Raw genomic sequence first — 26807 nt, 5'->3', positions numbered from 1 at the left:
CTGAAAGAGAGAGAGATAGCGCAAGCAGGGGAGGGTCAGAAAGAGAGGGAGGCACAGAATTTGAAGTGGGCTCCAGGCTCTGAGTTGTCAGCACAGAGCCCGATGCGGGGCTCAAACCCATGAACTGTGAGATCATGACCTGAGCCAAAGTCAGACGCTCGACCGACTGAGCCACCCAGGTACCGATTGTTTGTTTGTTTTTTTTATGTTTATTTATTTTTGAGACAGAGAAAAAGAGGCTGAATGAGTGGGGGGAGGGGCGGGGGTGCAGAGACTCCAAGCGGGATCCACGCTGTCAGCAGACAGCCTGACACGGGGCTTGAACCCACAAACCATGAGGTCGTGACCTGAGCTGAAGTTGGATGCTCAACTGATTGAAAAAAATCTTAAAAAAAAAAAAATCTTTAAAAAAAAACAAACAGGATGGGCTTGGGTTTGAATTCCAATTTTATAGCTCACTGGCCCCTCTACTTGCCTAACTTCTCTGAGACCGGCCTTCATCTGTAACGTAGGTGGAATAATGCCCTTCCTCAAGGAGCTGGTTCTTAAGGGAATTAGGACCTGGGTCTGGGAAGCACTTAGCACCGTGCTGAGGCCCCATGAGTCGCTAGGTGTATGGGGGTCCTCATCACCATTATTTGTATTCATTTGTTTATTTTATTTTATTTTATTTTATTTAAAAAAATTTTTTTAATGTTTTATTTATTTCTAGGAGAGAGAGAGAGAGACAGCGTGAGCAGGGGAGGGTCAGAGAGAGAGGGAGTCACAGACTGAAACAGGCTCCAGGCTCTGAGCTGGCAGTCAGCACAGACCGATGCGGGGCTCGAACCCACGAACCGCGAGATCGTGACCTAAGCGAAAGTCGGACGCTTAACCGACTAAGCCACCCAGGCGCCCGTCATTTGTTTATTTTAAAAAATAGTTTATTTTTAATATTTTTAAACTTGTTTATTAGAGAGAGTGCGCATGCGTGCAAGCAAGTGGAAGAGGGGCAGGGAGAGAGGGAGAGAGAGAATCCCAAGCAGGCTCCATGCTGTCAGCTCGGAGCCCAATGTGGGGCTCCATCTCACGAACTGTGAGATCATGACCTGAGCCAAAATCAAGAGTTGGACACCCAACTGACTGAGCCACTCACCCAGGCACCCCTGAAGTATTTTAAGGAATCTTAGGGGCGCCTGGGTGGCTTAGTCGGTTAAGCGTCCGACTTTCGCTTAGGTCATGATCTCGCGGTTCGTGGGTTCGGGCCCCGCGTCGGGCTCTGTGCTGACTGCCAGCTCGGAGCCTGGAGCCTGTTTCAGTCTGTGACTCCCCCTCTCTCTGACCCTCCCCTGCTCATGCTGTCTCTCTCTCTCTCTCTCTCTCCTAGAAATAAAAAAAAAAAAAAAAAGAGGTTCGCCTGAGGCCTGCCCGCCAAGACTAGCCCCAGACTCCCTTTGCTGTTTGCTCTGTTCTCTAAGCTTCTCTAAAAGCTGTCACCGTGGCAGAGCTGGCCCAGGGCTTGGGGACAGGTGTGGGGTAGGAAACAATTAGATGCAATCAGTGAGGAGGGGAGGATTCAGCCAAAAATGGAAAGTCCCATCCTTGAAGGTGCAGAAGGAGGGGTCCCTGACCTTCTCAGGCCGCAGAGCCTCAACCCCTGAAACTCTCCCTAGACCCAGACTCTCTTCTCTTTCTTGCCACTGAACTTAGCTTTCGAGCAAGTGGCTGCAAGGAGACAGAGGGAGTGGGGTGGGGGTCTCTGAGCGGCATCATGGTGCCCCTGCCCCCCCCCATTGCCAGAACTCTAGCCCCCCCCCCCTTCTGCCTGGTGGTTGAGGCATCCCTGGTGAAGAGGGCTACGCCTGGGCAAGACCCAGGGGAGTGGCGCCCCAGGGTGGGTGGGGGGAGCCCAGGCCCCCGGAGGGCCAGGGTGGGGTAGCGGCCTCCTGGTAGGCTCCCGCATCCCCAGCCCTCTGGAGTCCCCTGGAAGGGACCGGCTCCCGGCAGGGAGAGCCAGCAGGCAGGTCTGAGCTGGCCTGCTCCTCCGCAGACAGGAGCGCGCGGTGGGGGAGGGGGCCTGAGGGCTCCGTGGGGAGCGGTGGTTGTAACCCCTGCGTCTCCTCCGGGGAGCCAGGGACAGCGGCCCCCGAGCTCGGGCAAACCCCGCCACAGCCCGGGCCCGGCCTTTGGCCTCCCTGGCCAGCCCGCCGCCCACGAGGTCTGGGCCCCCGAGTGTGAAGACGGTGCCTGCCCACTCCTTCCCCAAGAGCCAACGTGGCTCTCCGCTTCCCTCCCCTGGGCTGGGCAGGTTCGGGCTAATCTGCACAAGAGCTTCACGGCAAACATTGATCTGTAATGAAACCACAGTGTGTGTTCAGGAGCGGGGACTCCAGACACAGAGAGCTCCAGACAACACACTCTCACTCTCACACACACATACAGATGCAAAACACGCAGCCCCGGGAGGCCAAGCGGCTGGGCGCGGGCCCACAGGGTCACACGCGCACACAGGCACAGCCTCGGCTCTCCACGTCCCCTCCCTGCCTTAAACTTTGTCCTTCAAAGCCCACATCTTCTCTGAGGGCCGCGCCCCCAGCACTTTATTCGAGGCTGGGTAGTGGCATTTGCACTTGGCATTATAATTATTTGTTGGACAGTTTGTCTTCCTGAGTAATCTGAAGAATCCTTCAGGGAAGAGATCTGGTCTTACGCAAGCGCCTATCCCCGAGGGCGGCCTGGGGTTCTAACGTTAGCACGGGTAGGTAAGGGATTCACAAATCACTGCCTCGGCCAGGGGCACGGCCCTGTGTGGCCCCAAGCAGCACTCACGGTCACCAGTGCCCGCCGCTGGTCTCTGGCCCCCCCGCTTCTGGTCCCCTGCCCCCCCCCCAGCCACTGCCTCCAGGCTTCCTCAGAGGGCCCCCTCTCTGCCCCTGGGTTGGGAGGGCCGTGAATCTGACCTCCACCTGAGGGCTGGCAGGCAAGCTAAGGGTTAATGACACCTCATTAGTGTTTAATTGGAGGAAGGAAGCCGGCCCCTCGCTGGAAGCTGGCAGCCTAGTCCCAGCACCCTGCTGGGCGTGTGGGTGACCCGGCCCCAGCCCCCCAGCCCAGCCCCCAGCGCAGCCCCCCGCACCTCCGCACCATTTGTTTTGCCGGTTTGGTCTCCAGGCCGCAGAGACCAGCCCTCCCCAGCTGTCAGCAAGAGTGGGGGGGTGCCTCCTCTTTCTGTCTTGCTGGCTGCGCCCCCTCTCACCCGAGGGGACGCTGCCTGCTGGGGCGTGGGGGGGGCTGGAGAAAGAGAGAGATGCTGGAGCCGCTAAGGGATAAAGTCGGGATACAGACGGCGACAGGACTGGGACGTGGGGCTGTCTGTTCAATTTGACCTTAAATGAAGAGAATGCAAATGAGGGGCAGACGAGATGCGGAGCAGGAGCCTCTCAGAATTAGCATTCTGGGTGGCGGCGGCTCCGCTCGCGGGACCCCCGCGCGTGGCCAGCGATCCCCACCCCCACCCCCCACCCCGCCGGCCTGGGGCGAGGGGCACTGACCATTACTTTGAGTGAGAAAAAGGATCTCTAGAACGATAGGAGCTTGGCTGGGCCAGGGCCCCGGGCCCCGGGGTCCTGGGCTCCACCCCAGCCTCCCCGCCCCCAACCCAAACACCACACAAGCCTCCTCGGACTCCAGCAACGACCACTCTCCACGTTAAGGTCGGACGCACCGTCGGTTGCTATGGGGACCCCCTCCCCACGTCCAGGCCTGAACCAATGGGCATCACCGCTGATGACCTCAGGCTCCAGGCCCCAGATTCAATTGGCTGTTTGGAGGCCAGAGTGCCCCTCTCCTACTGCGTCAGCGCTGGGGATCCCCCGACGCCCCCAGCGCCCCGGGCCTGCTGAAAGGGCGCGCGGGGAGCTCACGATTTGATAAATGAATAATAAGTAAAGGAAGGGAGGAATCACTGAAAGAGAAGGAAAAAAAAAGGAACGGTGACATAAAGAGACCAAAACTTCAGGATTTAGCTTCCAGGGAAAGAGTGATTTGCAACCCCGGAAAGTCGGGGCAGGACCCGGGTCGCCGAGTCGCCCTCCCAGGCTCTCGGGAAGGCGATCCTGCGCGAGGCAAAGGGGACCAGACTTTTCCCATCTGCTCGGGAGCTACTCGGGCGGGCCCAGCGAAGCGAGGGCCCCACCCTGGGCCGTCTAGCGCCTCAGAGTTTAGGGGAGATCGGTGACGCCCCAAAACTCACAGGCCTGCCCAGCCTCCTGGGACCGCGCCCCGGAACCCGCCTCGAGGCCTTCTCCTGGGTCGGGCCCGGATCCGGAAGGCGGCCTAGCACCTTCAGCCCGTCTCCGCCCCGGGAGCCGACCTGGCCCTCGCTGTCCGCGGGGCGCGCCCCGGGGCAGGGCCCGGTGTGCGGAAAGGGTCTGCGGGTCAGTGCGCGACCGTCGCACAAATGCTCCCTGCGGGGAGCCGGGCAGCCACCTGCCACCCGCGCCTCCCGCACCCGCCTTCTCCCCGGGCGGTCCTCAGGGGGGGCAGGGGCTATTCGCTCGCCCCGCTGCGGCCTCTCTGGGGTGAGGAGGAGGGGGGCGGCGGGCCTCGGTTTCCGGGGCGACACCCTCCCAGCTCCCCATGACAGTAGAGACGCAACTCGAACCCAGAACCGGGAGACCGGGCCGTGGCTCATCCTCCAGTCAGACGCCACCCTCTCGGCGCCCAGTCCCTGGCGGTCTGGGCTGCGGGCACCAGCACCCAGAGACTGGGTGTCCTCGCGAGGGGCCTGGACGGGGGAGGGGGAGGACGGGGTCGGCTGGAGCCTGCTGCGACCCCGGGCCGCCCCCCCCCCATCCCGCAGGCAGAGCAGGGCGATCAGCCAGGGGGGGACCCGGGTCAGACCTGAGTGTGGGGGGGGAGGGCTTCGCGAGGTCCAGAGTGACGGCGTCGGTCAGTCTCCAGGCCCCCGCCCCCCCACCCCGCCCCGTGTTCACACGCCGCCTCTCGCTGCCGCAGCCTGGCCGAGCTAATCAGCATCCACCTATCGATGATCGCTGGCTGGGTGCCAGGCGGGCCGGCACGGTGCCAGGGGAGGCTGCGGGGCACCCCGGCGGTCGGGGCACAGCTGCGGGGGAAGGGGCGCCCCTTCCCCGGGCTGCACCCAGGATGCGTCCAGAAAGAGGACTCTGGTCGGGCTGGGGGGGGGGGGAGGTGGCGGATCATAGCCTCGCCTGCCAGAGGAGGGAGAGATGGTGTGGGGCTGAGAGCAGAGGGGGCCCTCCCTCCTCGGCCCCACCCCCTCCTCCTTATAAAAGCGAAGAACAAAGAAGCCGCTGGGGAAGGAAGCTTTGATCTGACCCCACCTTGGCAGTTCTAGGCCCGGCACCGCCCAGACTGCCCCTGGGGAGGGGGAGGGATGCCCAGCGCGCAGGGACCCAGGCGTTCTGAAGCTCGCGCTGTCTTTCCAGCAACCCTTGCTTTTGCCGCCGGCACCCTGCTCGGCGCTCCCCCCGCCTGGCCAGGGCCCCAGCCGGTGGGCTGTCAGGAGCATCTGCCCCTCCCCAGCACAGGAAGCCAGCTAGGGAGGCGGGAGAGGGTGCCAAGCTCTACAGCTGCCGCTGGCACCCACCCCACACCGCCCAGAGGGGTGCCCTGGGCCTGGACTGGGTGGCCTGGGCACAGCGTGCACGGAGGTCAGGCGGAACCAAGCTGAGAGCAGAGGCCGCAGGGAAGGGGCCAGAGGGCAGTGGGTGGGGGAGAACAGCATAAGGGGGTGGTTTATTGAGGGTTTAGTCCAGACACTTATAAAAATACAAACTGGCATGATGTCCAGCTTCGTGGCAAGTCCGTCTTCACAGAAGACAAGCGAATGGCCCCCTGGGGAGGGGGCGTGCTGCCCCAGGGAGATGGCCCCCAGGGGGCTGGGCACAGGCCGCGGGCTTGTCCCGGTCTGGCAATGCACCTGTCCCCAGGTCTTCCGTGTTGGCCCCCCGCAGGCTCAAGGGCTCCATCCCACCAAATCCCAGTCTTGCTGGGGGGATGGGCGGAGAACATCAAAGTAGCTGCCTGAGACCCTGTCCGTCCTGCCTGGGCTGGGGGTGGGGTTCAGGGCTGTGTGCAGCCCCGGCAGCAACTCTCCCGCTGGCGATGAGGGGCCAGCCCGACCTCTCCCAGCACTCTTCCACTGGTCTGGTTGGCTTGACGCCCGGGGCCCCTCCTCCGGGGAGTCCTATGAGGGCTCTGGCTCCTGGGGTAGCAGGGGGGGTCCACGTGGCTCAGAGAACTCGCAGCAGGCGCAAAATCGGGAGCAGCAACAGCAGCAAGAGACAGAGGGGGCTGGGAGCTCCTCCCCCTTGCCACCCGGAAGTGCCGCTCTCTCCAGGGCTTCCGACGGGATGTGCCGACTCAGACTCTGCAGGAGGGTGGCACTGATGGACCCTCCCTGCCCGCAGCCTCCTCACTGCCCTCCCGCTCCACTGCTCGCTCCAGTCCCAGTTCAGCCCGGGGCTTGAAGGATATTGCCCCGGAGATGCCATCCCTTGGCCTGGCATAAAGGGTTGCCAGGGGGCGCCTGGGGGGCTCAGGCAGTTGAGCATCTGACTTCGGCTCAGGTCATGATCTCACAGTTCGTGGGTTCGAGCCCCACGTCAGGCTCTGTGCTGACAGCTCAGAGCCTGGAGCTGCTTCAGATTCTGTGTCTCCCTCTCTCTCTGCCCCTCCCCCCCCACACTCTCTCAAAAATAAACAAACGTTAAAAAACATTTACAAAGGGGTACAGTGGAAGCTCCCACAAAGCAAAGGCCCCACCTGGCCCCCTCTGGGCCTGATGCCTCCAGAGTGTCCCCACTGCTCCCCTCACTCTCGGGGGCCCAGGGGCTGCCCGCCCTTCCCCCCCGCCCCCCACTTACGCCTCTCCTTGCAGCAGACAGACACCTGGAGTCTCAAGCAGCGGCCAGAACTCTCCGGGGTCGGCACCGCTGCGTGGGGGGATTGGGGGTAGAAGTTAGCACAGGCTGGTTTGCACACCTCAGACCCTTGCGATGCGTCTTCTGGCCACGTCCTGGCGCCAGACTCCCTGTGCTCCCATCATGGCCCCTTCCCTGGCTCCCCCGGCTCTCTCCTCCTCTTGGGAGCTCACCCTAGATGTCCCCCTGCTCAGGGTTAGACTCAGGCTGCCCGCCTGGCCTGAGCAAGGCCAGGTGCCCCTCCCCCGCCCGCCCCGGCCAGCACCGGTGTGCCCCTCCTCACTCACAGATGTAGTAGTAGGTTTCTCCAGGCAAGAACTCGAAGCCAAGGGAGAAGGGTGTGAAGCGCTGAATCTTCTCCGAGAATCGAACGGGGCCAAAGGGAGCGAAAGGGAGGGCACACTCCCAGCGCTTGAAGGCGCCCGGCGCCTGGGCCTCGCAGGCCTCATAGCCCGGCCGGTCCACCATGTACAAGGCAAACGTCTCGGGGCCGTCCGGGGGCCCCGGCCCTTCATAGTGCGGGCAGAAGATGTCTAGGTAATCGTTGAGGCCCAGCTCCACCGCAGCGTCTCCCCCAAGCAGCCTGCGGGCATAAGGCAGGTGTGGGCTGGAGGCGTGTGGGGGTCGGAGAGACCCCTCCCGGTGCTCCCCGCCAGCCCCTCCCCCACCCCACCCCAGGAGGGCCTGAGCGTCCCAGCCTGGCAACTCTGGGAGACAGTCAAAACATGGGTGGCGTCACCAGTTCGCAGGTCCTGAGAAGCTAAGGGACCGCAGCGCCCACGAGCACGTGGCTCGCACACAAGAAGGCCACGCAGCACGCCCTACGTTTTCAGGTGGGGGCTGCCGCCGGGCTCTGTAGCCCCAGACGAAGGGTCTGACACACATCACCTTGTACTTGACAGATGTCAGGTGGGGGCTGCCACAAAGCTGGGGCACACAAAGCTGGGGCACAGAGGGAGGGGCACGCAGCGCAGTCCCACCGTGGGGGGGGGGCGGGGGCACCAACCCCGTCGGCAGAAGCAGGGACAGGAAGACTGCTTTCACTAGTGGAGAGGATGCCACGGGCAGAGAGAAAGGAGGAGTGGGTGGGGGGACCTCCTTTTTTCCTCTGGGACAAGGAAATGTGGGACATGGAGCAGAGGCCCTTCCAGATGTTAACCAGTCTTTGGGGTACTCAGGACTCCCTTCTCTACTTCCTGGGAGCTGCCTGTGGGAGCCGGGGTGGGCGGGAGGGGCTGGGACAGGCTGGCTGCCACCTTCCCCCTTCCCCACCTCACTCAGTCCAGCCTCACTCAGAAAGGCCTCTAACTATCCCTCAGTGGAGGGGGGGGGGGGTCTAAGGATCACTGCATCCGGAGTTCTAACTGGGAATGCAGACTCCTGGGCTCAGCTCAGACCGGCTAGAACATGAGCTGGGCCTTGGTGGGACTTGTTCCAGAATGTCCCTAGTGCCTAGAAAAGTGTCTTGTCCAAACGCTCAATAAATACTTGTAGACTGAATGAATGAGCCAGAAACCTCAGGGTTGGGGGCTAGGAACCTGAATTTCTAACAAGTTCTTCAAGTGATTCAGAGGCGCTGGTCTGGAACAGAGAGGGGCCCTGGGGACTGGAGGACAATAGTTGTTATCACGTGGTGCCGATATCGCCTCGGCTTGTGGGGGGCTGCCCTCCCCGGGGGTCTTCGGGCTGAAGAGGCCAGAGCCCAGGTCTTATCTCTACACCCCGCAGCCCAGCACACGCCCTGGTACACGGCACACCGCGGAGTGCCTGTTAGTGAGTGAGCAAATGCACAGAGTCACAGATCGTCTCGAGTATCAGAAAGGCAAACAGATGGAGAAAGCAGAGAGAGGCACAGAGAACTGGGGAGGAAGATGAAAACACTCGAAAATACCGAAGTTCAAAGGCTCGGGGGAAAGAAATAATAATTTTTGTCTGTACAGCCTACACTTCCTTCGCACACGTGACCTCAGCCAGCCAGCTCTATTTCCCAGGATACCAGGTATTATGAGCCCATTTTACAGATGAGATAACTGAGGTTAGGGAGGTCAACCCACTTGCCCAAAGGTGATTCAGCTGGAAGGGCAGGGCCGGGACTGGACAGAAATAGAAGGGCGGACAGTGAGGGAGATGAAAGCAGAGATAGCGAAAGACAGGAGGAGACCGAGCAAGCGCCCGAGGGGAGGCCCAGCAAGCCGGAGCCTAAACCGCGCTGTTCCGCGGGAGTAAAGCCCCCTCCCGCCCGCCCCGGCTCGGGCCGCAGGGCGGGGGAGGGAAACCAGCGGGAGTGAGGCCACAAGCCAGGGGGCGGGGCTCGGGGCGCAGGCCGTGGCCCCCCGGCTCCCGGTCCCGCCGTCCGCCTGCGGAGCGGGGGTCCTCCGCCCGCCCCCCCCGCACGTGCGGGCGGGGGGAGCCCGGGCGCGCCTCGCCCCTCCCCTCCCCCTCCCCCGCCGGCTCAAACAAAGGAGCCCCGGCGCGCGGCCGGCGCGGGCGGCGCCGCGCACGGAGCGCGAGCGGGGCGCGCGGCCGGCCGGGAGCGCGCAGGCCCGGCCGCCGCCGCGGGGCCCGGCGCGGCTACCTGGGGTTGCTGGAGTTCCAGTAGACGGCGTGGCGGAGGCCGGAGCCCCCCCGCAGCGGGCAGCCGAGGAGCGCGGCCCACAGGACAGCGCGCAGCAGGGGCAGCAGCCGCATCGCCCCCGGGGCCGCTCTGGTCGGGCCCGGCCGGTCTCGGCCCGCTGGGCTGCCGCGGCGAGAAAGGTACAAAGTGGAGGTGGGAGGGGGGGTGCGGGGCGGGGGGCGGGGTGCGGAGACTCGCGGGCCACGCCCCCGGGTAACTTTCCACCAATGGGGGCGCGCCCCCGCCTCCCCTCTCGGAGCCAACTCGGGTTAACTCTCTGGGCGCCGAGGCGCGCGCCGCGGCGCGAGGGGCCGGGAGGGGCGCCGTGCGGCGGCGTCTGGGAGTCCGTTTTGGGGGGTCGCGTCTAGGGTGTCTGCGTTCGTACCGGGTAGGAGGCCTTATTGCAGATTTGGGCGGTTCGGAGAGGAGCGCGCGCCCTGCGGCCGGCAGGGGGGAAATGCGAGGCAGCGGCGGGGATCCCTGAAGCCCGTCGGGCTCTGCGTGAGAACGTCGCCCGTTCTTCTTTGCCCGTCGGGGGACAGCGCGAGTGTCGGGGGGCCGGGCCGCCTCCTGGGGTTCCGCCCAGCCCCACGCCCCCTTACAGAGTCCCAGCGGGGAGCTCGTGCCCCCCTCGGGCTGCGCGCCGGCCCCTTCCCGCCCCACACCTCCGTTCTGGGCTGGGGGCCCACGCGGCCCCATTCCCGAAGACGAAAGAATGAGGCGGACTGCGGCCTATACAATGCACCTTTGTTCCCCAGCCCTCAGGTGGGGCGACGGGGGCGGGGAGGAGGCAGGTGCACGGCCGGGGATCGTGGGAGCCGCCGCCCCGCTCCGCCCCGGCCCCGGGGCGCTGAGAACACCGCCAGAGCCACTTTTCCCAGCCACCGGGCAGAGGGTGGGGACGAACTGGCCGCCTGTGGGGGCCGCGCAGACCCGGGGGCGAGGCCTCGGCGACTGGGGGGTGGCCCGGGGTTTTACAGCCCCTGTGGTACTGGATGGCGTGCAGTCATCCCAGACCGGGCAGACACCAGCCGCGAGCATCCTGGGGACACGCGCCGAGCTGGCGGGGACTCGCCCTCCCTGGCCCGCCTTCGACCGAGGCGGCAGCGTCTCCTGGCGGTCGGGCCTGGAACCGCATCAGGGGCGACCGGGCCTTCCCAGAGCCAACAAACTCCGAGGCGCGCTGCCCAGACCTCACGTTTATTGCACCAGAGCGGGGACAGGCTGTGTGCACCTCCCTCAGCCCAGCCCAGCGCCCAGCGCCTCCCCTCTCCAGCTGCCACAGCGTGAGCGGGTCCCTAGGGTGCTGCTTGGTGGCCCGCGGCTGTGTCTGGAGTCTTGGGGGGGGTGGCGAGGGGAGCGAGTCCAGGCTCCGGCTCCTTGGGTCATGGAGGAGGACTCCAGGGACCGGTCGCCTCTTGAAGTCCTAGGTCCGGGTTTCAGGCCACGGAACCTCAGCAGGGGTCAGAGGTAGAGCGAGGACGCTGCTGGGGGCGGCGGCGCAGGCCTGGGGTGCCAGAAGCCAAGTGAAGAGGTCAGAGGCGCCCTTTCCCCAGACCATTCACGCCTCCCGCCCACCCTCCGTGGCCCTGCTCGCCTACCTGGACGGGACCACTACGGGTTGGGTTCCAGCTCCTGGGCCAGGCAGGTCACCCGAAGGGCGCCGGCCCTGGGGGTTGGCAGGCAGTGGCTTCCTCGGGGGTGGAGGCTTGTTGGGCCCCTGAGAGCCAGAGAGAGAGAGGGACAGAGAGCCAGAGAGAGACAGAGAGAGAGAAGGCAGGAGGCTGGCTTGGGAGGGTGTCGTGGCGCCCACCCGGTTGCTGGGGACACCAGCTTGTGGGGCCGGCTTCAGGGGTCACCTTTGTCTCCAGACAAACCTGTCACCAGTAAAGGGCACCAGCGGATGTGCCGTCAGGCACAGAGGGGGCATCTCACCATGGCCACCTCTCCCAGGGCTCCTGGCACACAGCCCTGGGCAGGGGAGAGGCTGTGCCCTTCTCTCCCCCCACTGTTACCTTCGGGTGCCTCACCACCGGGTCAGCGGGCAGAGGGCGAGTGGGGGGAGTGGGCCGGTCGGCCAGCTCAGCCTGAACAGAGAGAGGGGCAGCGCGGTGAGAGCACAGGCAGGGCCAAGGGGCAGGCAGGGGTTCTCTCGAGGGGTTCAGCTCCACATGCAGAGGCAGCCAGAGGGCAGGAGAGGAGGGGGGCACGTGCGCAGGGCCTGGGTGCCCGCTGGCGCAAACCTCAGGGGAGGAAGGGATGGCCCAGGGGTGTCCCCCGGCCAGCTGCAGTTCTGCCACTGACCACCAGGTGGTGGTAGAGACCAAGGCAGGAGGCTCACCCTTTGCTGATTCTGGGGCTCAGGGTGTCTGAAGGCTGAGGGGCACCCCAGCCCCCTAATGAAGAGCGCCACTGGCAGGGGACAAGGGTGAGAGCTGCAGCTGGGCACCAAGCCCCCCACCTGCCCTGGGCCAGGCTGGGGCCTGGCCTGGAGTTACCTGGAGTCTCTTGGGCACAGGGTCAGGAGGCAGCGGCCTGGAGGGGGGGGCCGGGAAGCCAAGAGCACTGGCCTGCTGAGAGAGCAGGAGGAGCGGACAGGCAGGGTGGGGGCGGGCGGGCAGGCGGTGGGCACAGAGACAGGTGTGGGCAGAGAGGGGTCAGTGCCACAGAGGGGCAGCCGGGGCCCCAGAGGCAGTGGGGGCTGTGCATGCTGTTACTCAGTTGCGTGCAGAAGGGGTGCCGAGTGGTGGAGCGAGCATGCAGACCCCCCCACACACACACACCCCTGCCGTCGCCTCCAGGGGACTCAGGGGGCACTCACCAGCCCTTCTACACACGGTGACCTGGGCCTCGTCAGGTCGTGGCACACCGAGGGCCCTCTCTGGGCAGCACCACCCCTTGCCCTCCAGGGACCCCTGCTGGGAGCACCCGCAGACCCACCTCTCACGGCCACCAGCCTGGCCAGCTCGGAGAGCTCAGCAGCCCCTCCTCTGGGTGACTGCCCCGCCCACTCCAGGCCGGACTCCCCTGCTGGGCCTGCCTCCCCCGACCCACGCCCCTGACTCCAGGGCCTTCAGCACCCCTGCCCCAGGGCCCAGGGCCCGCGCTGGATGCCCGTACAAGGTGGGGCCTCTCTCCTCTGGTATCCGCGACTCACCTTGGCGCCTGGCGTCAGCAGGGCCCTCTGCGGGGGTCCCGGGCGTTCTGGGGGACCGCACTGGGCTGCTCTGCATGTGGAGAAAAGGGGACAGAGAGCCCAGCCTCAGACCACGCTCTCCACCCACACACGCCCCTTGAGTGGGGTTGACACCGTGCAGCCCCTTGCACAGCGGCCTGTGTGTGGTTTAGCCCGGTCAGAAGTGGGGAGGCGGGTGGGGGGTGATGAGCCCGAAGGAGGGCCCCACTTAGCACAGGGGCTCCCCAGCTGCCCTCTGTGGGTCTCCGTGTGAGGTGAAGAGTTACGGGGCACAAGCAGGGAAGGGAGGCATGGGGGGTGGCCCTAGGACCTGGGGATCGAAGCCGGTGTGGGGGCTGCAGGCGGGGGGGGGAACAGGCCCCCCCCCGGCCGCTGTGCCCAGCAGGGCTGTGGAGGGTGCAGCAGCAGCAACCCGGTACCTGTACTGGCAGCTGGGTCCTTTGAGCTGACAGAGCCGCTGGCGCAGGCGGCCGCGGTGCCAGTAGCTGGCGCCAAGGAGCATCAGGGCCACCAGCAGCAGGAGGCTGAGGAGCAGCCCTGTGGTCAGGGAGCTGGCTGCTGGGGGGCGGGGGGGGCGGTGTGAAGGTGGGCGGGGCTCGGGCCCTACACCCAGGAGGGGGTGGCAGGTGGGGAGGGAGGTAAGGTGATAGAGAACCTGAAGGGGTCAGGAAAAGGGAGGGGGTAAGGAAGCCACGGTGCCCGCCCCCCGCCCCTCCCCCTGCTACCTCTGATGCGGTTGGCACAGTCTGGGGGCACCCAGCCCTCCTCGCAGTGGCAGTGTCCTTTGCTGTCACAGACCTAGGGGTGCAGGTTAAGTAATGAGGGGCTCTACCCTCTGGGGCTGCAGTCCCCCGTCCCAGCTTTTCAGAGCTCCTAAGTGCACAACCGGAAGGGACGCTGGGGTGACCGGGTGGAGAGAGGGGCTGTTTATCCACGCAGACAAGACGAAGTCCGAGGAACATGCCGGGCCCTGTCCCAGGGGCTCCCATATCCTCTCACGCACCCAGGAAGTGGGTACTGTTACTACACCCGCTGGATAGCTGAGGAAGCTGAGCTCAGACAGGTTAATAATCTGCCCGAGGTCACACAGCCAGGAAGCAGCGGAGCAAGGACCGGAAGCTAGGTGTGTGTGCGTTTCCCACGTCCGTTATTGTTTTCGTCCCCGGAGGCTGCCTGCTGCCCTCCCGTCTCGCCCGTGCCAGCTCACCCCGTGCCCATGGCATTTGCTTCGACATTCCTGCGCTCCCAGGAGACCCACGGGCTGGCATTGATGGTCGATGCACACCTGGCCGGCGGGGAAGGACACGGATTGGGTTCTCACGAAGCTTTACTGGCCCTGGGAGGTCAGCGTGGCTGAGCGGCGGATGGAGAAACCCAGGCCCACAGGAGGACAGGACTTTGCTCAGGCCAAACGAAGACCCTGAACCCCCCTCAGAGTCTGTGCCTTTTCCCCGGGCCCGGGGGAGGGGGGTGGGGACAGTGAGGCCTGGGTGCTGCTCGCGGTGGTCCGGACACCCCACCCCTCCCAGTGTTGCCCGCGCGGACTGCTCACCAGGTCGGGACCACAGGCTGTGCCGGGCAGGGTCAGGAGCGGCTGGGCCACGTCGTTGCCGAGGTCCAGGTGGGCCCGGCTGCAGTTCTGCCTGAGCCGCGTCCCGTTGGCTTCCAGCGTCTCCCAGTGCAGATCCCGGGCCTCGCCCAGCAGCGGCTGGGCCCTGCCCCCCTGGCACTGGAGCTGCCCGCACACGGCGTCTCTGAGGCAGGAGGAGGTGGGGGTCAGCCCAGGGCTCCCTTGGACCCAGAGGAGAATCCAGGTTTCCTCACTCACTTGGGGGCGCAGGGCAGGTAGCCCCCATCAGGGCTGCGCCCACAGTTCCCGAAGGCGTCCCCTCTCGTGTTGGCCGTACGAAGGCAGAGCGGCGTGGCGGGCTGGGCCCCGGGTCCCCAGAGAGCCTGGCACTGCCGGGCGTAGGAGGCGCAGCGGCCCTGCACGCACACGGCCTGGCCGCCTGCGCACGGCTCGCCGTCCCCCAGGCTCACGTCGGGAGGGCACTGGGGGCTGTCGCCTGAGCAGAGCTCCGCCAGGTCGCAGTCCCCTCTGGCGGGGCGGCACTGCCAGCCGGCGGGGCGCAGCTGTGGGGGTGGGGGGGGGCGTCAGAGTGGGCACCGGGCGGCTCCGGCCAGGCCCCGGGAGTCGCCGCGACCATTCCTGCCGGGCCCCCGGCAGGTGACCCACCTGGCAGTTCTGACAACAGAGCCCGCCGGACGCACAGTGCGCCCCGGGCCTCAGCTGGCAGGTGAAGTAGTCGCAGCAGGGGTCGGTGCACTCCTGCGGGCACAGGGGCTGCGTTGGGCAGGGCGGGGGGGGGGCCAAGAGCCCCCTCCTCCCCTCTGCCCCAGCTGCCGAGAGCCCAGCAATGCATGCGTGTCCCTGCAGGCAGGGAGGGGTGCGGAGAGGTGGGTGGTCCCTTTAGGGCCACAGAGGGGCTCCAGAGGCTCAGAGCTGGGAAATGAGCCAGGGTGAGGGCACAGAAGTGAGCGGGTAGGGGCTCACATCCGGGAAGCCGCAGTCACACTGCTCCCCCGGCTCCACCAACATGTTCCCGCACACGGTGGCCATGGACGGCAGGCTGTGCAGCCGCTCGAAGAGGCAGCCGCCCAGCCCCCCCAGGAGGGCCCGCTCCAGGGCCCGACGGCTGCAGTTGCTGAAGTTGAGGCCTGGCAGGAAGCTGGGATGGTGACAGGAGAGGTTGGGGCTGCGGCCACCCCCCCGCCCCCATCCTGCCCCCCCCATCCTGCCCCCCCCCCCCCCCCTCCTGCAGCCACTCACTCCGTGGAGGCCTCCATGATGCAGCTCTTGGCCGGGGCTGGGCCCGGGCAGGGGCAGCTGCTCCCAGGCAGGTCGTGGGCCAGGCCCAGGCTGTGGCCCAGCTCGTGAGCTATGGAGGACGCGACTCCCAGGACGCTGCTGGAGTGGTCCTGGCAGTGGGGAGGGGGCACCCCAGGTCCAGCACCAGCCCCCGCCGCTCCTGTCTTGCCCTCCTCTGACGCCCCGGGCACCCGGCCTCCCTCCTGCACTGCCTCTGAAGCAGGAGAGCCCGGGCCTGGGTGGCGGGGAGGCTGGGGCCGCGCTCAGCGCCGGTGCTGCCCCTCGCTGCCCCTCGCTGCCCCTCGCTGCGTAGCCCCGGGCACTCACGCCTCAGCTCCCCCTCCGCCCCTTCGAGGCGCCCCCCCCCCCCGTGAAGACAGGTAAACGGAAGCGCTGGCCCCAGGTAACGGTGCCAGGATGGCAGAGGCCATGCCACACAGCCCCCCACCCCCACCCCCGGTCCCCGTGCCCACGGCTTTGGGGCGGGTAAGTCTGTGAAGAAGGGAACGGGGAGGGACCCGAGACAGCTCACCATGTTCACACCCCCTGAGAGGTCGGGAGAGCAGATGGAGTTCTGGACGGCCGTGCCCACGGCGGGCCCGGAGAAGGACGTGGCGCTGCGGGGTTGCAGGGCACGGGTCAGGCCGGCGCTGGGGGCCCGCGGGCAGGGAGCCGGGGTGCGCCGCGGGCTGGGCCGGGGCTCTTACGTCACGAGCTGGGCGCTGTCGTGGGCCAGCCGAGGCAGCAGGTCCTGGCGCCGCCAGCGGAGGAAGTTGTGTAACGTGAGGCCTGGGTCCTGGCTTATCTCCTCCAGGTCACGCTGGCTCCAGGCCTCCAGGCCCACCAGCGCCACCCGCACATTTAGGGGCCGGAAGAACTGAAAAAGAACGGGGCTCAGGAGAGGGGTCCCCGAGGCCAGAGGACCATCCGGCTGCTCGCGGCACTGGGCCTGGCACTCACGGTGTCCAGGAGGAAGGCCACCTGCAGCATGCGGCTCAGCAGATGCTGGAAGTCCGGGTACTTCTGGACCTGCGGCTCAAGGGAAATGACCATGAAAAGTGGGGGGGGGGCGGGGGGGGAGGCGAGACACACAGCGCCCAGCAAGCTCACCTCAGAATGATCGGCTACAAGCACCAGCTCAATAACCTTGGTCTCTGCCACTACGTCCCGCCTCCGCTGAGGACAAGAAGGCGCGTCAGGCGTCAGGCGGGGCCGCACGGGGCTGCCCAGGCTGTGTCCACTCCCGCCCTGTGGGCTCCAGTGGAGGAGAGCAGGGAGCCCATTTTACAGACGAACCACTGAGAGCCTGAGAGGCCAGGGACTTGCCCAAGGTGGACTGAGAAGTACGTCATGAAGCAAGGAGTAGAGCCTTGTTCTTCCGGCTCCAAAGTCAGTACTTCTTCCAAATTAAAATAATAATAATAATAATAATAATAATAATAATAATAATAGGGGTGCCCGGCTGGACCCTTCAGATGAGCTACTCTTGATCTTGGGGTCCTGGATCTGAGCCCCGCACTGAGTACAGAGATTACTAAAACAATAAACAGGGGGCGCCTGGGGGGCTCAGTCAGTTAAACGCCTGACTTTGGCTCAGGTCGTGATCTCACGTTCGTGGGTTCCAGCCCCGCATCGGGCTCTGTGCTGACAGCTCAGAGCCTGGAGCTGCTTTAGATTCTGTGTCTCCCTCTCTCTCTGCCCCTCCCCCTGCTCACACTCTGTCTCTCTCTCTCTCAAAAATAAGCATTAAAAAACACAATAAACTTTAACAAATAAATAAAAAATAATAGCCAACGCTGTCATATATATTTACTCATCTCAGGCACAGTTGTAAGCACTGGATAGATACTTGAAGGACGGATGGATAGATACAGACTTGTTTAATCTCCACAGTAACTCTAGCAAGTAAGTCTTATTATCCCCAACTTATAAATTAGGAAACTGGATTTGTACTGCTCTCTGCCTGGTAACTGTGTGAGGTCTGGAGTCAGGTGAGAGCTCTCCGCATACGGAGCACATGACCCATGAGGAGTCCGAGTCAGGTACCTGCGTCTGAACCCTGGGTATGTTGCTCAGTAGTTGAATGGCTCTGGGCAAGTCCCTAACCTCTGTCTCCCTCTCTGAGCTGCTTCCCCAGCTAAGCTGGAGCTACCACAGCCCGAATCTCCCCGGGGTGCCGGAGGAGGAGAGATTACATTCACACAGGGCCCGACCCAGGATGACAGCTCCTCAGAAGGTACTGGAAACAAAGGGCTCAGAGGGTCTGGGGCCTGGCCCTCGGGGACCACAGAAGCCCTGCCTCTTGCTGGCCATCCTTACCCGACGACTGCGCGCGCGGCTGCGATGCTGGCCTCGGGTCCGCCCCTGGGGAGCCTGAGCGGGCACGGATGCACCCCAGCTCAGCGCACAGGTGCGGCCTGACGGGAGGAGGTCTTGGGTCCGGGAGATGATGGGGGTGGCCTGAAGGTCCCCGGGCCCCAGCTCGAAGGTGTAGCTTCTCTCTGGGGACAGGACCGCCAAGCCCCTGGGAAGACACAGGCATTCGGAAGCCCTCTCAGCCTGATGCGTCCTGCAGCCTCGCCCTCGCCACCCCGCGGGGGCTCCCTCGGTACCTGAGCCCCGAGCAGGTGCACACAGACACCCAGGAGCCCGTGCAACCCTGCACCGCTCCCTGGTAGCAGCAGCTCTCCTAGGGCAGAGAAACGTCAGTGCTCCCGTGAAGGCTGGGCCAGGGCTTGCGCCCGGGGGGCTGGTGCCTTGCCCTCCCATGCCTCATAGGGACGGAGCCCCCCAGCTGGCCGCCTCTGCCGCCCTTGGCCAGAAACAGGGCACTAGACTCACCAGAGAGTGTCCCTCGCTGACCACGCGGGTGCCGTCAGGCCGGTACCACGTCAGGCTGGGGCGGCCTGGGTCTGGCCCCCTATGGGGTGAAGAAAAAGGGAGGCGGTGACAGTTGTCTCCCAGGTGCTAAGGTGACATCTTGAGGTCCAGAGGTGGCAGAGGGGTGGCTGGGGGCCAGGCTCCTCCTGTCCCCAAGGCCTCAGGGTAGAGTGGTCAGGCCAAACTCTGCCAGGCTATCTGGGTCCTAATCTGGTTTTTACCACACACTAGCTGTGTGACTTCGGGCAGGTTAGTTAACCTCTCTGAAGGGCCGCCTGGGTGGCCCAGTCGGTGAAGCGTCCGACTTCAGCTCAGGTCATGATCTCACGGTTCGTGGGTTCTAGCCCCACATCAGGCTGTGTGCTGACAGCTCAGAGCCTGGAACCTGTTTCAGATTCTGTGTCTCCCTCTCTCTCTGACCTTCCCCTGCTCACGCTGTCTCTCTCTCTCAAAAATAAATAAAATATTAAAAAAAAACCAAACCTCTCTGTGCCTTGACTTCTTCACATATAAAATGAAGACTGTGATACATAATAGTATTTCTTACAGGTTGTTACAAGGATTAAAAGAGTTCAGGCACTTAGTAAACGTGACGTGTGGTTTTAGCCGTGCTAGTACCCTTTCCACCATCATTGTTACCTAGTCCGCAGCAGCTCCAGGATGTACCTCTCACTGTCCAGTTCCAATTTGATCCGGAAAGCCTCAGGCAGATTGGTCTGCGGGCATCAGAGGGCATGTCACCTCCCCAGGCCTGCCCGAAATTCCTACCCTCTCTAACCAGAAAACCTCAGGCCCTTAGGAGAGTACCAACGATTAGATCACTGTGGGGGGGGGGGTGTCCCGAGGGAGGGGCCAGGAAGCCCTGCCCGGCCTGGGGCATTGTTCTGGGGGGCTGTGTGGGGAGGTCAAGGAAGGTATCTGAGCCGCCCCTTCTCGGCTTCCTGCCCAGAGAGGAAGCATCACGGAGACCTAGTGCACGCCCCAGCCCTTCCTCTGACTCAGCATTGGAATTGGGGAGGGGGGGTGCTTGGTGAGTACCTGACCTTCTCCAAGTCTCCCCTCCCCCCCCCCCCACTGAGAAAACCCACAGAATGAAACCCAGAAGGCAAGTCTGGCCTCATGGAGGCCAGGCTATTTCCCCAGGAGATAGATGGGTTGGGTGGGGCTGAGGCTGGCAGATGTGTGTTGGGGGAGAGGGGATAAGTGAAGCCAGGTGCTGGGGTGCGGCCGGAGCAGCAGCCAGAGCTGGGGGGGCGCGTGCTGTGCTGAGGTCCACTCACCTGCTTCCCAGCCAGGCTGTGCCTTGAGAGGCTGCTTATGAGTCTGTACTTGAAGGGAGAGGGGGCTTACCTGGACCATCTCCGCTAGGCTGAATGTGGGGCTGTCCCGAAGGATCTGGGGCTCTGAGTGTCCACCAGGGTCCCTCTCCGGCCTTGCCTGCCCCTCTGCAGGGCCACCTTCAGGGTCCCCGGGACACCCCGAGAGAGTGTGAGTGAGCCAGCCTCCCCGGCTGGGCAGTGGGCACTCAGGGCCCTTCTCTCGGCCGGAAGGACTCCTGCACTGCATTCTGGGAATTAAAGGAGCAAGCCCCAGGAGAGGGGCTTCTCTGGGCTCCTCACTTCCACCCCTACCCCACCTGCCTGTCCCCAGGGAAAGTTCAGCTTGCCCCACCTGGGGTCCCTCCCTGTCCCCCCAGGCGGATCCCAGGCTCTCACGGCAGCCCCCTTCCCACTCCCTCCCAATCACTCCCCCAGGAACGCCCCCTCTCAGGCCTGGGCGAAGGCTTGCGGCCCGGTGCCCACTCACCCCTCCCCTTTCCTCACATGGAGCTGGGGGAACGCCCATCTCTGGGTGCGCAGTGCAAACACCCCTCCCTAAACACCCTCAGACCCACCAGGCACACCCGCTGGCCACAGCTCAGCTCCTCCCCGAGCCCCCCACCCCCGTGCCCACAATGGCCCTGTCCCCTGCGCACAGCCCACCTCCGCCTGCCACCACCCCCCCCGCCCCCGCGGGAGACGCAGCGGGAAGTGAAAGTTCCTGGAGGAGTTGTGTCAGCCTCTTTCCAGGCCGAGTCCCCCTCCCCAGGCTCCCAGGCTCCTCCCGCCAGCTCCGCCAGGCTTCTGGCGGCAACATCACCGGGGTGAGGGGCGCCGTGGCCGCCCGCGGCCCGGGATGGAGAAGAATCCTCTTCGCCAAGCCCTACGGGCCGTGCCCACTCGGCGCCCCGGCACCGGGGGGAATGGTCAGCTAGGCCCCAGAGGAGCGAAGACGTCAGTCCCGAGGAGCAGCGACCGCCTCCCACCATCCCGAGGGGGCGCTGGGCCGGGGCCCTTCGGTGCCGGGCGCCGGAGCCTGCGAGTGGCCGCGGGGACGGCGCACAGGATGACCGCGCAGGGGCCTGGCATCTCCCTCCTCCTCTCCCCACTCCACCGCCCGGTCGCCTGGCCCTCGGGCCAGGACAGCGGAGCAGGGCGGGCCGCGCCCCGGCTGGGGGTCTCCCCGGGTCTCCGGCGGACCCCAGTGCCTCCCGACTTCCCGGTGCCTTCTCGCAGTCCGACCCCCGCCCGCTGCGGGCCGGGCACTCACCTAGATCTGGGAGCGGCCGGGAGGACGGGGGGCTGCCTGCGCCCAGGAGCCCCAGGGCCCAGAGCAGCGCCAGCCGCATGGCAGCGGCGCCCGGGGCCGGGCGAGGGCAGCAGGTGCTGGGCCGCGCGCCGAGGAGCCGCGGCCGCCGGGTCTGCCTGGCGCACCCCGCCGCGCCGCGCCGCCACCAGGCCCCGCCCCGCCCCGCCCCCGCCCGGGGCGTGGCGGGCCCGCCCCCGCCCCCGGGGCCCCGGCCCCGCCCCCGCCCGCGCCGCCTCAGCCCCGCCGCGCCCCCGCCGCTGCGCGCGGTGGGAGCCGGACGCGGCCCGGTGCGACCGGCCTGGGCGGCGCGCCTCCCCCCGGTGCGGGGCCCGGCCCCTTCCTAGCAGCTGGGCTGCCCTCCCGCGGCCCGTGTGCGGCCCGGCCCTGCGGGATCCGGCGGCCGGGTCGGACCCCAGGGAAGCGCGGGCGTCGGGACTGCTCGGGCTTTTATTAACCGCGGGGGAGCGGGGGGAGGCGGGGGCAGAGGCAGGCGCCCCGTCACTCGGCGTACGTGGCGTCGTCGTCGCTGTCGCTGTAGGCGGAGGAGGAGAGCTCCTCGCGCGGGGTGCAGGCCGGGCACCGCCGCCGCACGTCGTCCCAGCACGAGCGGCAGTACACGGCCGCGCAGTCCGGCGTCGGGCACACGTAGGCCCGCGGCGTCTCGGGCGCCTGGCACACCACGCAGCGGCGGCGCAGCCAGCGGCGCAGGAGCGGGCAGCGGCGGTGCAGGGCGTCGGCCAGGTGGTGGCGCTGCCGGGAGCCAGGGGGGAAGAAGGGGTGCGGGGAGGGGGGCCTGGAGGCCAAGGTCGCCACGCAAGTGGGTCTAGGGAGGGAGCTGCCCTCCCCCGCTCGGTGATGGGTGGTGGAGACCGGGGGATGCAGCTTCCACTCCCCCAGCCGGGAACCACCACCTGGTCTGTTCTGGGCGGAGGAGGGAGTCGGGCACTAGGATCATTACCCCTGTGTTCTCCGCTTCGCAGACCAGCAAGGGGAGTCTCCGAAGGGTTAAGTGAGTTCCCAAAGGCGCAGATAGTAAAGGGTCAAACCTGGCTGGACCCAGGTGCCCTGATTCCAGATTACAAGGCTGCTTCAGAGGCTCCCACCTCCCTGGGCACAGTTACCAGGAAGCCTCTACAGGCCACCTTATCAGCCCAGTCTTTGCTCAAGAAACTGCGTCAGACAAAGGCAGAATTCCTGGCCTTGGCCTTCAAAGCCTTCCACACTCTGGTCCCTTTCCAGCCTCTGCTGTGACACCCCCCAACCTGAATGTTGCATCTTCTGCGCCAGCTCCCCAGACCAGCCCTGGCCCTTGACATTCCCATTGGGCTCTGAGAATTTGCACATTCTGCTCCCCTAGCTTGGCGTGAATGCCCTTCATACTTCCACCTGCCTGTCAAAGTCCAGTTTACTTCCTGACTGGGTCATGGAATCACAGTATGTTCGCTGTCCCCCCAGATGCTCATTTAGCCTCCATGGGTCCCGGGGTGGGGGACCCAGGCCCTAAACGGAGGGCTCGGCAAGTGTGGTCTCTCACTTTCAAGGGCTCTCTTAGGGCAGATTAAATAAGGATGGCTACCATTCTTTTGTTTTTTCTTTAAACAGTGTGGGGTCCTGTACCGAGAAGAGTCACACAGTGGTGACATGGGTGCCAGCGCTTGGAACTGGCTAGGTGCCTGCTCCATGACAGCGACGCTCCTCTAACCCTTTCAACAACCAGATGGAGGAGCGGTTCGCTCGTCCTACGGAAGGGAAGTGGCTAGGCGGCATTTAAGTAAGCACCGCAGATCACGGTTGTCATGGCGATGAAGGCAGGAGCCAGGATTCAAACCCAGGCCCTCTGGCACAGTACCCCACACCTCACTGCCACTCGTCTCTGCACAGGCCTTACAGATCTGTCCGGCCTCCCTGCTCAGAGGGAAACCCTGAGGTCCCATGAAGATCATGGTCAAGGTTGCGCAGCTTCATGGGGAAGCGTGGGCTTTGTCCTTATACCACGTGCCGCTTTGTGATGCCTCCCTGACACCAGCCCACCTCCCGCACAGGCCCTGAGCTTCTGGTCTATGGCCTTGCAGGAGAATCTGTGACTTGCTTTAGGTCCCCTGATCCTAGTGACACCCCCTCGCTTTCTTCTCGCCATCTTCCTGATGGCGCGCTGAGTGTCTCGGGCTGGGCTGAATGCGGGGGACAGAGGCAGACTCAGCCCGGCCCCTGGGGGCTGGACAAGCTGGCGGGAGAGGCCCCTCCAGGGGTCCTCAGAACCACAGGAGCTGGGGGGGTCCTGAGCTTACGGGGGCCCGCTGCTGCTGTGCCCGTCTCACGATGGCGGCCCTTCTCAGCTTCGTAAAGGCCGCCCTCTTCCTCAGCAGGTCATTGTAGAGGAACAAGATCCGCTTCTTCTCTCGCTGAGGCCGGGAGGGGGCGTGTCAGGGACAGTGACAGCGCGTCCCCTCAGGGTGGGGTCGGCAGGGTGCGGGCCTGCGGGGTGGGGGGCTGCGTACCTTGGGGAAGTAGAAGGCTGCGATGACCCTCCGGAGCCGGTAGCCGAAGGCTTGCAGCAGGCAGAGAGCGAGCAGCAGCGCCACCGGGAGCGCCACCCGCAGGTAGGCCCTGGGGCTCAGGCTCACGGGCTGCGGCAGGCAGGCTGCGGGGGCCGGGCCGTCACCCCAGCGCCCTGTGTCTCTGGGCGCCCTGCTTCCTCCCGCCCGCCCCTCACCCTGCAGGCTCCCAGGCTGATGGGACTACTTGCTCAGCAGGGCGCAGATGGAGAGAGTATCCCTCACGGGCAGGGTTCTCTAGGGACCCCCTGTCCCCGAAGGCCCCAGGGCCGACACTCCTCTGACCCCAGGCTGTAGTCCGGCAGCTTCAAGCCTGCCTGATGTTCCCGCCCCGACCCCTGCAACCCCAGCATGCCCCCCCCCCGTCTGCCACGTCCCTGGCTGGGGGAGACCCCGGGCCCTGCCCTCAACCCCTTGGAGGCGGCTTTCGCACGTTGCTGGACTCACGCATGTTGCTGGACTCCACCACGGTCTCGGAGGAGGTGTTCAGGGCTCCGATGGTTTTCCGAAGAAGCCGGGCCAGCATGGAGTCCCCCCCGACTCTCACCTCCAGTTTATGGCTGCCTGAGGCCATGGGGGGTCAGGAAAGGGTTGCGGTTTAGGGGAGGGGGCAGGATAGGGACTGGATGTTGGGGGGGTTCAAGGCATAGACGTCCTCGGTGGCACAGGACTTTCCATCCCTTCACTGAACGCTGACCCCTCCCTGTCGCAGGTCCAAAGGGGGCTCGGAAACTGAGGCCCCCGCTGCGGCTGTCAGGTTGCAGGGCCGAGATTTAACCCTGAGCCGGTCAGGGAGGGCTGAGACACCGGAGGAGGTGACACTGGGCGGGGCGGGCGGGGTGGCCGCGGGGGATGGGGGACTTCCCCGGGGCGGCGCGGGCTCACTGCGGAAGGAGTACTGCAGGAAGGAGTGGTGGCGGATGGTGTCGAAGATGGAGTAGAGGGCCCAGTCCAGGCCGCACAGCAGCAGCAGCAGCAGCAGGACGGGCAGGGTCTCCGCGAGCTCCCTCACCTGCCCGAGGACAGGAGCGCCAGGCCTGGCGCCCTCCCTGACGCCCCCCCGCCCCTGCCCTGCGCAGCCGGTGCCCGCCCCGCGCCATCCTCACCACGTGTCTCATCTCCGAGGCCTGCATGAAGGGCTCGCAGGGGAAGATGACGGTCTTCTCCTCGGCTTTGCGGAGCGGCAGCAAAGTCCGCTTGCCCTGGAAACGATGTCCACACAGTGGCGGACACCAGGGCCCTCCCCCCGGGCCCCTCTGCCCTCCTGGAGCGGACACCACACAGGGCACCCAGGGCAGCTGGGTCAGGGCTGTGCCCGCTCACCAACTTCTTCCTGCGCTCGTCGATCTGACAAAAGTAGGTGCTGATGTAGATGTTGTCACAGCGGATGTCCCCGTTATAGCTGTCCACGTAGGAGAAGGACCTGGGCGCAGGGACGTCTCCGTCTCCTCCAGGGCCTCTTCACCCACCCCCAACCGCCGGCTTCCCAGGCGCTCACTCAACAGGCGCCCGCGGCATGTGCGGAGCACCATGTTCGCCGGGGCCCAGACGTCCCGCCTGCCCTCAGCAGCCTGCCGCCCAGTGCAAGGTGGGCCCCACGCAAGCGGGAGGGCCAGGAGGCTCGTGTTTGGGCGGGAAGGGGGCCTCCCAGCCGGGGACCCCCGCAGGGCGGATCTCAAGCAGGGGAAACAGCAGCAGCAAAGGCCCGGAGGCAGGAAGCCGTCAAGGCTGCGGAACGGCCGTCACCCCCACGACTGCCACACTCCTCCCTGGCTGCGCCGGCAGAACCTCTCTCGGAGGCCGCTTCCCGCAAAACCCGTCCCCCACCTACGCCTCCTTCTCTCCCAACACACGCTTGAGTCTGGCAGTGTCTTCTGTGTGTGTGTGCGTGTAAGAGGCTCTCCTCGGAGGCTGCTCCAAACTCCCACGTGATGTTTCAGTTTACGAAGGGGAAACTGCTAGCGATTGGAGATGTGTTTCAAACTGAGAGTTACATTAAGTAAGCTCCGCACCCTGAACCCCGAGTTCCAGGGCTCACGGCTCGGCAGCAACCCTGCTCCGGCCTCGGGGGGCAGAGAGAAGGGCGCGGCCGGCTCGCGAGCGCCCCCTTGCGGAGGGACCGAGCGCGGCCGCGCGGCCGTGACCTCACCGCGTGGGAAGCCTGGACGCGGCCTCCGCGCCCCCGGAGCGCGCTGGGCCCGTGCACCTGCCTCTTCCTGCCTCCGCGTCGCGGGCCGGCCTCCTGCCACGCCCCGCTCCCGCCCGGCTCCCTACCCTCCGACCCTCGACCCTCCGTGGCCTCCCAGCCTCCGGCCTGCAGGGCCTTCCAGACTGTTCCGCCGTGCTCACGGCTGCCCAGGCCTCCCGCCCAGCCTCTGACCCCCGCATCCCACAGATGCCAGGACCCTTGGCCCGGGGAGCCCGCCTAGGGCCGCGGCACGTGCCCAGCTCCCACCCCCGCCCCCCGGCCGGTCCCTCCGGCAGCCTCGGACCTCCCGGCCTCCCCTAGACCGTGAGCGGCCTGAGGGCGGTCTCCCCACGGCCGATGGCCGCACACGGCCCCCCACTCGGCTGCGCCACAGCCGGGCCGGTGCGGCAGGGGTCCCCGTGCAGCGCCTGCCCGGCACGGCGTGTGGGGGTGGCGGCGGGAGACCGAGGGTCCAGAGGTCGCCGGGGACAGCGGGTGAGGCCCGGGGCGGCCCCGCTGGACGCCGGGCTGGGTGGGGTTGAGGACTTTGGTCCAAATGGAGGGAAAGTAGCTGCCAACGCGGCAGGCGGGAGAAAATGAAAGCGGAATTGGACGATAAAAACGGACAAAGTCGGAGCCAAGGGGAATATGAAGGGCAAGAGAAAAATCAAAAGTCAAAGCTAAACGTAAAAAAAAGTCAGCGCTGGGATGAAGGCTGAAGGAGGCAGATAAATGAAGGCGGCCTCCCTTTCAAGGCGGAGGCGACGCGGGTGACTGTCTTCCCACAAAACGTCCACGTTTCCTCTGATTCGGCGTCAACGGCGGATGCCCCGCCGGAGCCCGAGAAGCCCCCCCCCAGGACCCCCACCCCAAGAAGCCCCCGCCCGAGCCCGAGAGGCCCCCCTGGCCCCCCCAGCCCCCCCGAGCCCCCCC

The 26807-nt window shown here is 65.5% G+C and overlaps 3 protein-coding genes across 22 annotated transcripts in view; all 3 read right to left on the bottom strand.

The window, feature by feature from the left end:
• Positions 1-5732: 5732 nt before the first annotated feature.
• Positions 5733-9694, bottom strand: EFNA4 (ephrin A4). 2 transcript variants are annotated; one of them, XM_039251367.1, is made up of 4 exons: positions 9520-9694; positions 7232-7527; positions 6888-6956; positions 5733-6226 (listed from the first exon to the last, which is right to left on the bottom strand). In XM_039251367.1, exons 1-4 carry the CDS (start codon positions 9630-9632, stop codon positions 6033-6035), a joined length of 672 nt encoding a protein of 223 aa, XP_039107298.1. In that variant the 5' UTR covers positions 9633-9694; the 3' UTR covers positions 5733-6032. The 2 variants fall into 2 exon arrangements, with proteins under 2 accessions (XP_039107298.1, XP_039107299.1); XM_039251368.1 differs by having other exon boundaries at positions 6135-6391.
• Positions 9695-10739: 1045 nt separating this feature from the next.
• ADAM15 (ADAM metallopeptidase domain 15) lies at positions 10740-21256 on the bottom strand. 18 transcript variants are annotated; one of them, XM_039251364.1, is made up of 23 exons: positions 21093-21256; positions 19854-19960; positions 19143-19219; positions 18465-18543; positions 18236-18312; positions 17943-18147; positions 16734-16799; positions 16584-16652; positions 16331-16500; positions 16156-16240; positions 15585-15733; positions 15309-15483; positions 14991-15083; positions 14583-14887; positions 14307-14508; positions 13962-14039; positions 13480-13552; positions 13174-13312; positions 12716-12785; positions 12057-12131; positions 11568-11645; positions 11160-11278; positions 10740-11065 (listed from the first exon to the last, which is right to left on the bottom strand). In XM_039251364.1, exons 1-23 carry the CDS (start codon positions 21169-21171, stop codon positions 11023-11025), a joined length of 2613 nt encoding a protein of 870 aa, XP_039107295.1. In that variant the 5' UTR covers positions 21172-21256; the 3' UTR covers positions 10740-11022. The 18 variants fall into 18 exon arrangements, 17 of the variants coding, with proteins under 17 accessions (XP_039107295.1, XP_039107288.1, XP_039107296.1 ...); XM_039251357.1 differs by having other exon boundaries at positions 11160-11435; positions 11574-11645; XM_039251365.1 differs by having other exon boundaries at positions 12057-12128.
• Positions 21257-21570: 314 nt separating this feature from the next.
• Positions 21571-26807, bottom strand: part of DCST1 (DC-STAMP domain containing 1) — a 13484-nt gene continuing 8247 nt past the window's right edge. The window contains exons 10-16 of one of the 2 annotated variants that reach the window (XM_039251476.1): positions 25010-25109; positions 24793-24888; positions 24572-24698; positions 24134-24250; positions 23630-23772; positions 23420-23533; positions 21571-21881 (exon numbers count right to left, since the gene is read on the bottom strand). In XM_039251476.1, the coding sequence (XP_039107407.1) occupies positions 21630-21881; positions 23420-23533; positions 23630-23772; positions 24134-24250; positions 24572-24698; positions 24793-24888; positions 25010-25109 (949 nt within the window). In that variant the 3' untranslated portion in view covers positions 21571-21629. The remainder of the gene's footprint in view (positions 21882-23419; positions 23534-23629; positions 23773-24133; positions 24251-24571; positions 24699-24792; positions 24889-25009; positions 25110-26807) is intronic. The other variant, XM_039251477.1, reaches the window with a different exon arrangement.

This window comes from Hyaena hyaena, unplaced genomic scaffold (assembly GCF_003009895.1).
Source record: "Hyaena hyaena isolate Hyena2069 unplaced genomic scaffold, ASM300989v1 scaffold_385, whole genome shotgun sequence".
NCBI lineage: Eukaryota > Metazoa > Chordata > Mammalia > Carnivora > Hyaenidae > Hyaena > Hyaena hyaena.
This window is presented reverse-complemented; position numbering and strand designations above follow the sequence as displayed.

Coding starts and splice junctions, on each gene's coding strand:
- EFNA4 (XM_039251367.1), bottom strand. CDS start 9,632: ATGCGGCTGCTGCCCCTGCTGCGCGCTGTCCTGTGGGCCGCGCTCCTC. Junction 7,528..9,519: donor TGGAACTCCAGCAACCCCAG/GTAGCCGCGCCG, acceptor TTATGCCCGCAG/GCTGCTTGGGGGAGACGCTG. Junction 6,227..6,887: donor TGTCTGCTGCAAGGAGAGGC/GTAAGTGGGGGG, acceptor CTGCTACCCCAG/GAGCCAGAGCCCTCATAGGA.
- ADAM15 (XM_039251349.1), bottom strand. CDS start 20,069: ATGCAGTGCAGGAGTCCTTCCGGCCGAGAGAAGGGCCCTGAGTGCCCA. Junction 18,544..19,142: donor CTGGAGCTGCTGCGGACTAG/GTAACAATGATG, acceptor TTCACCCCATAG/GGGGCCAGACCCAGGCCGCC. Junction 14,888..14,990: donor TCTGTTGTCAGAACTGCCAG/GTGGGTCACCTG, acceptor CCACCCCCACAG/CTGCGCCCCGCCGGCTGGCA.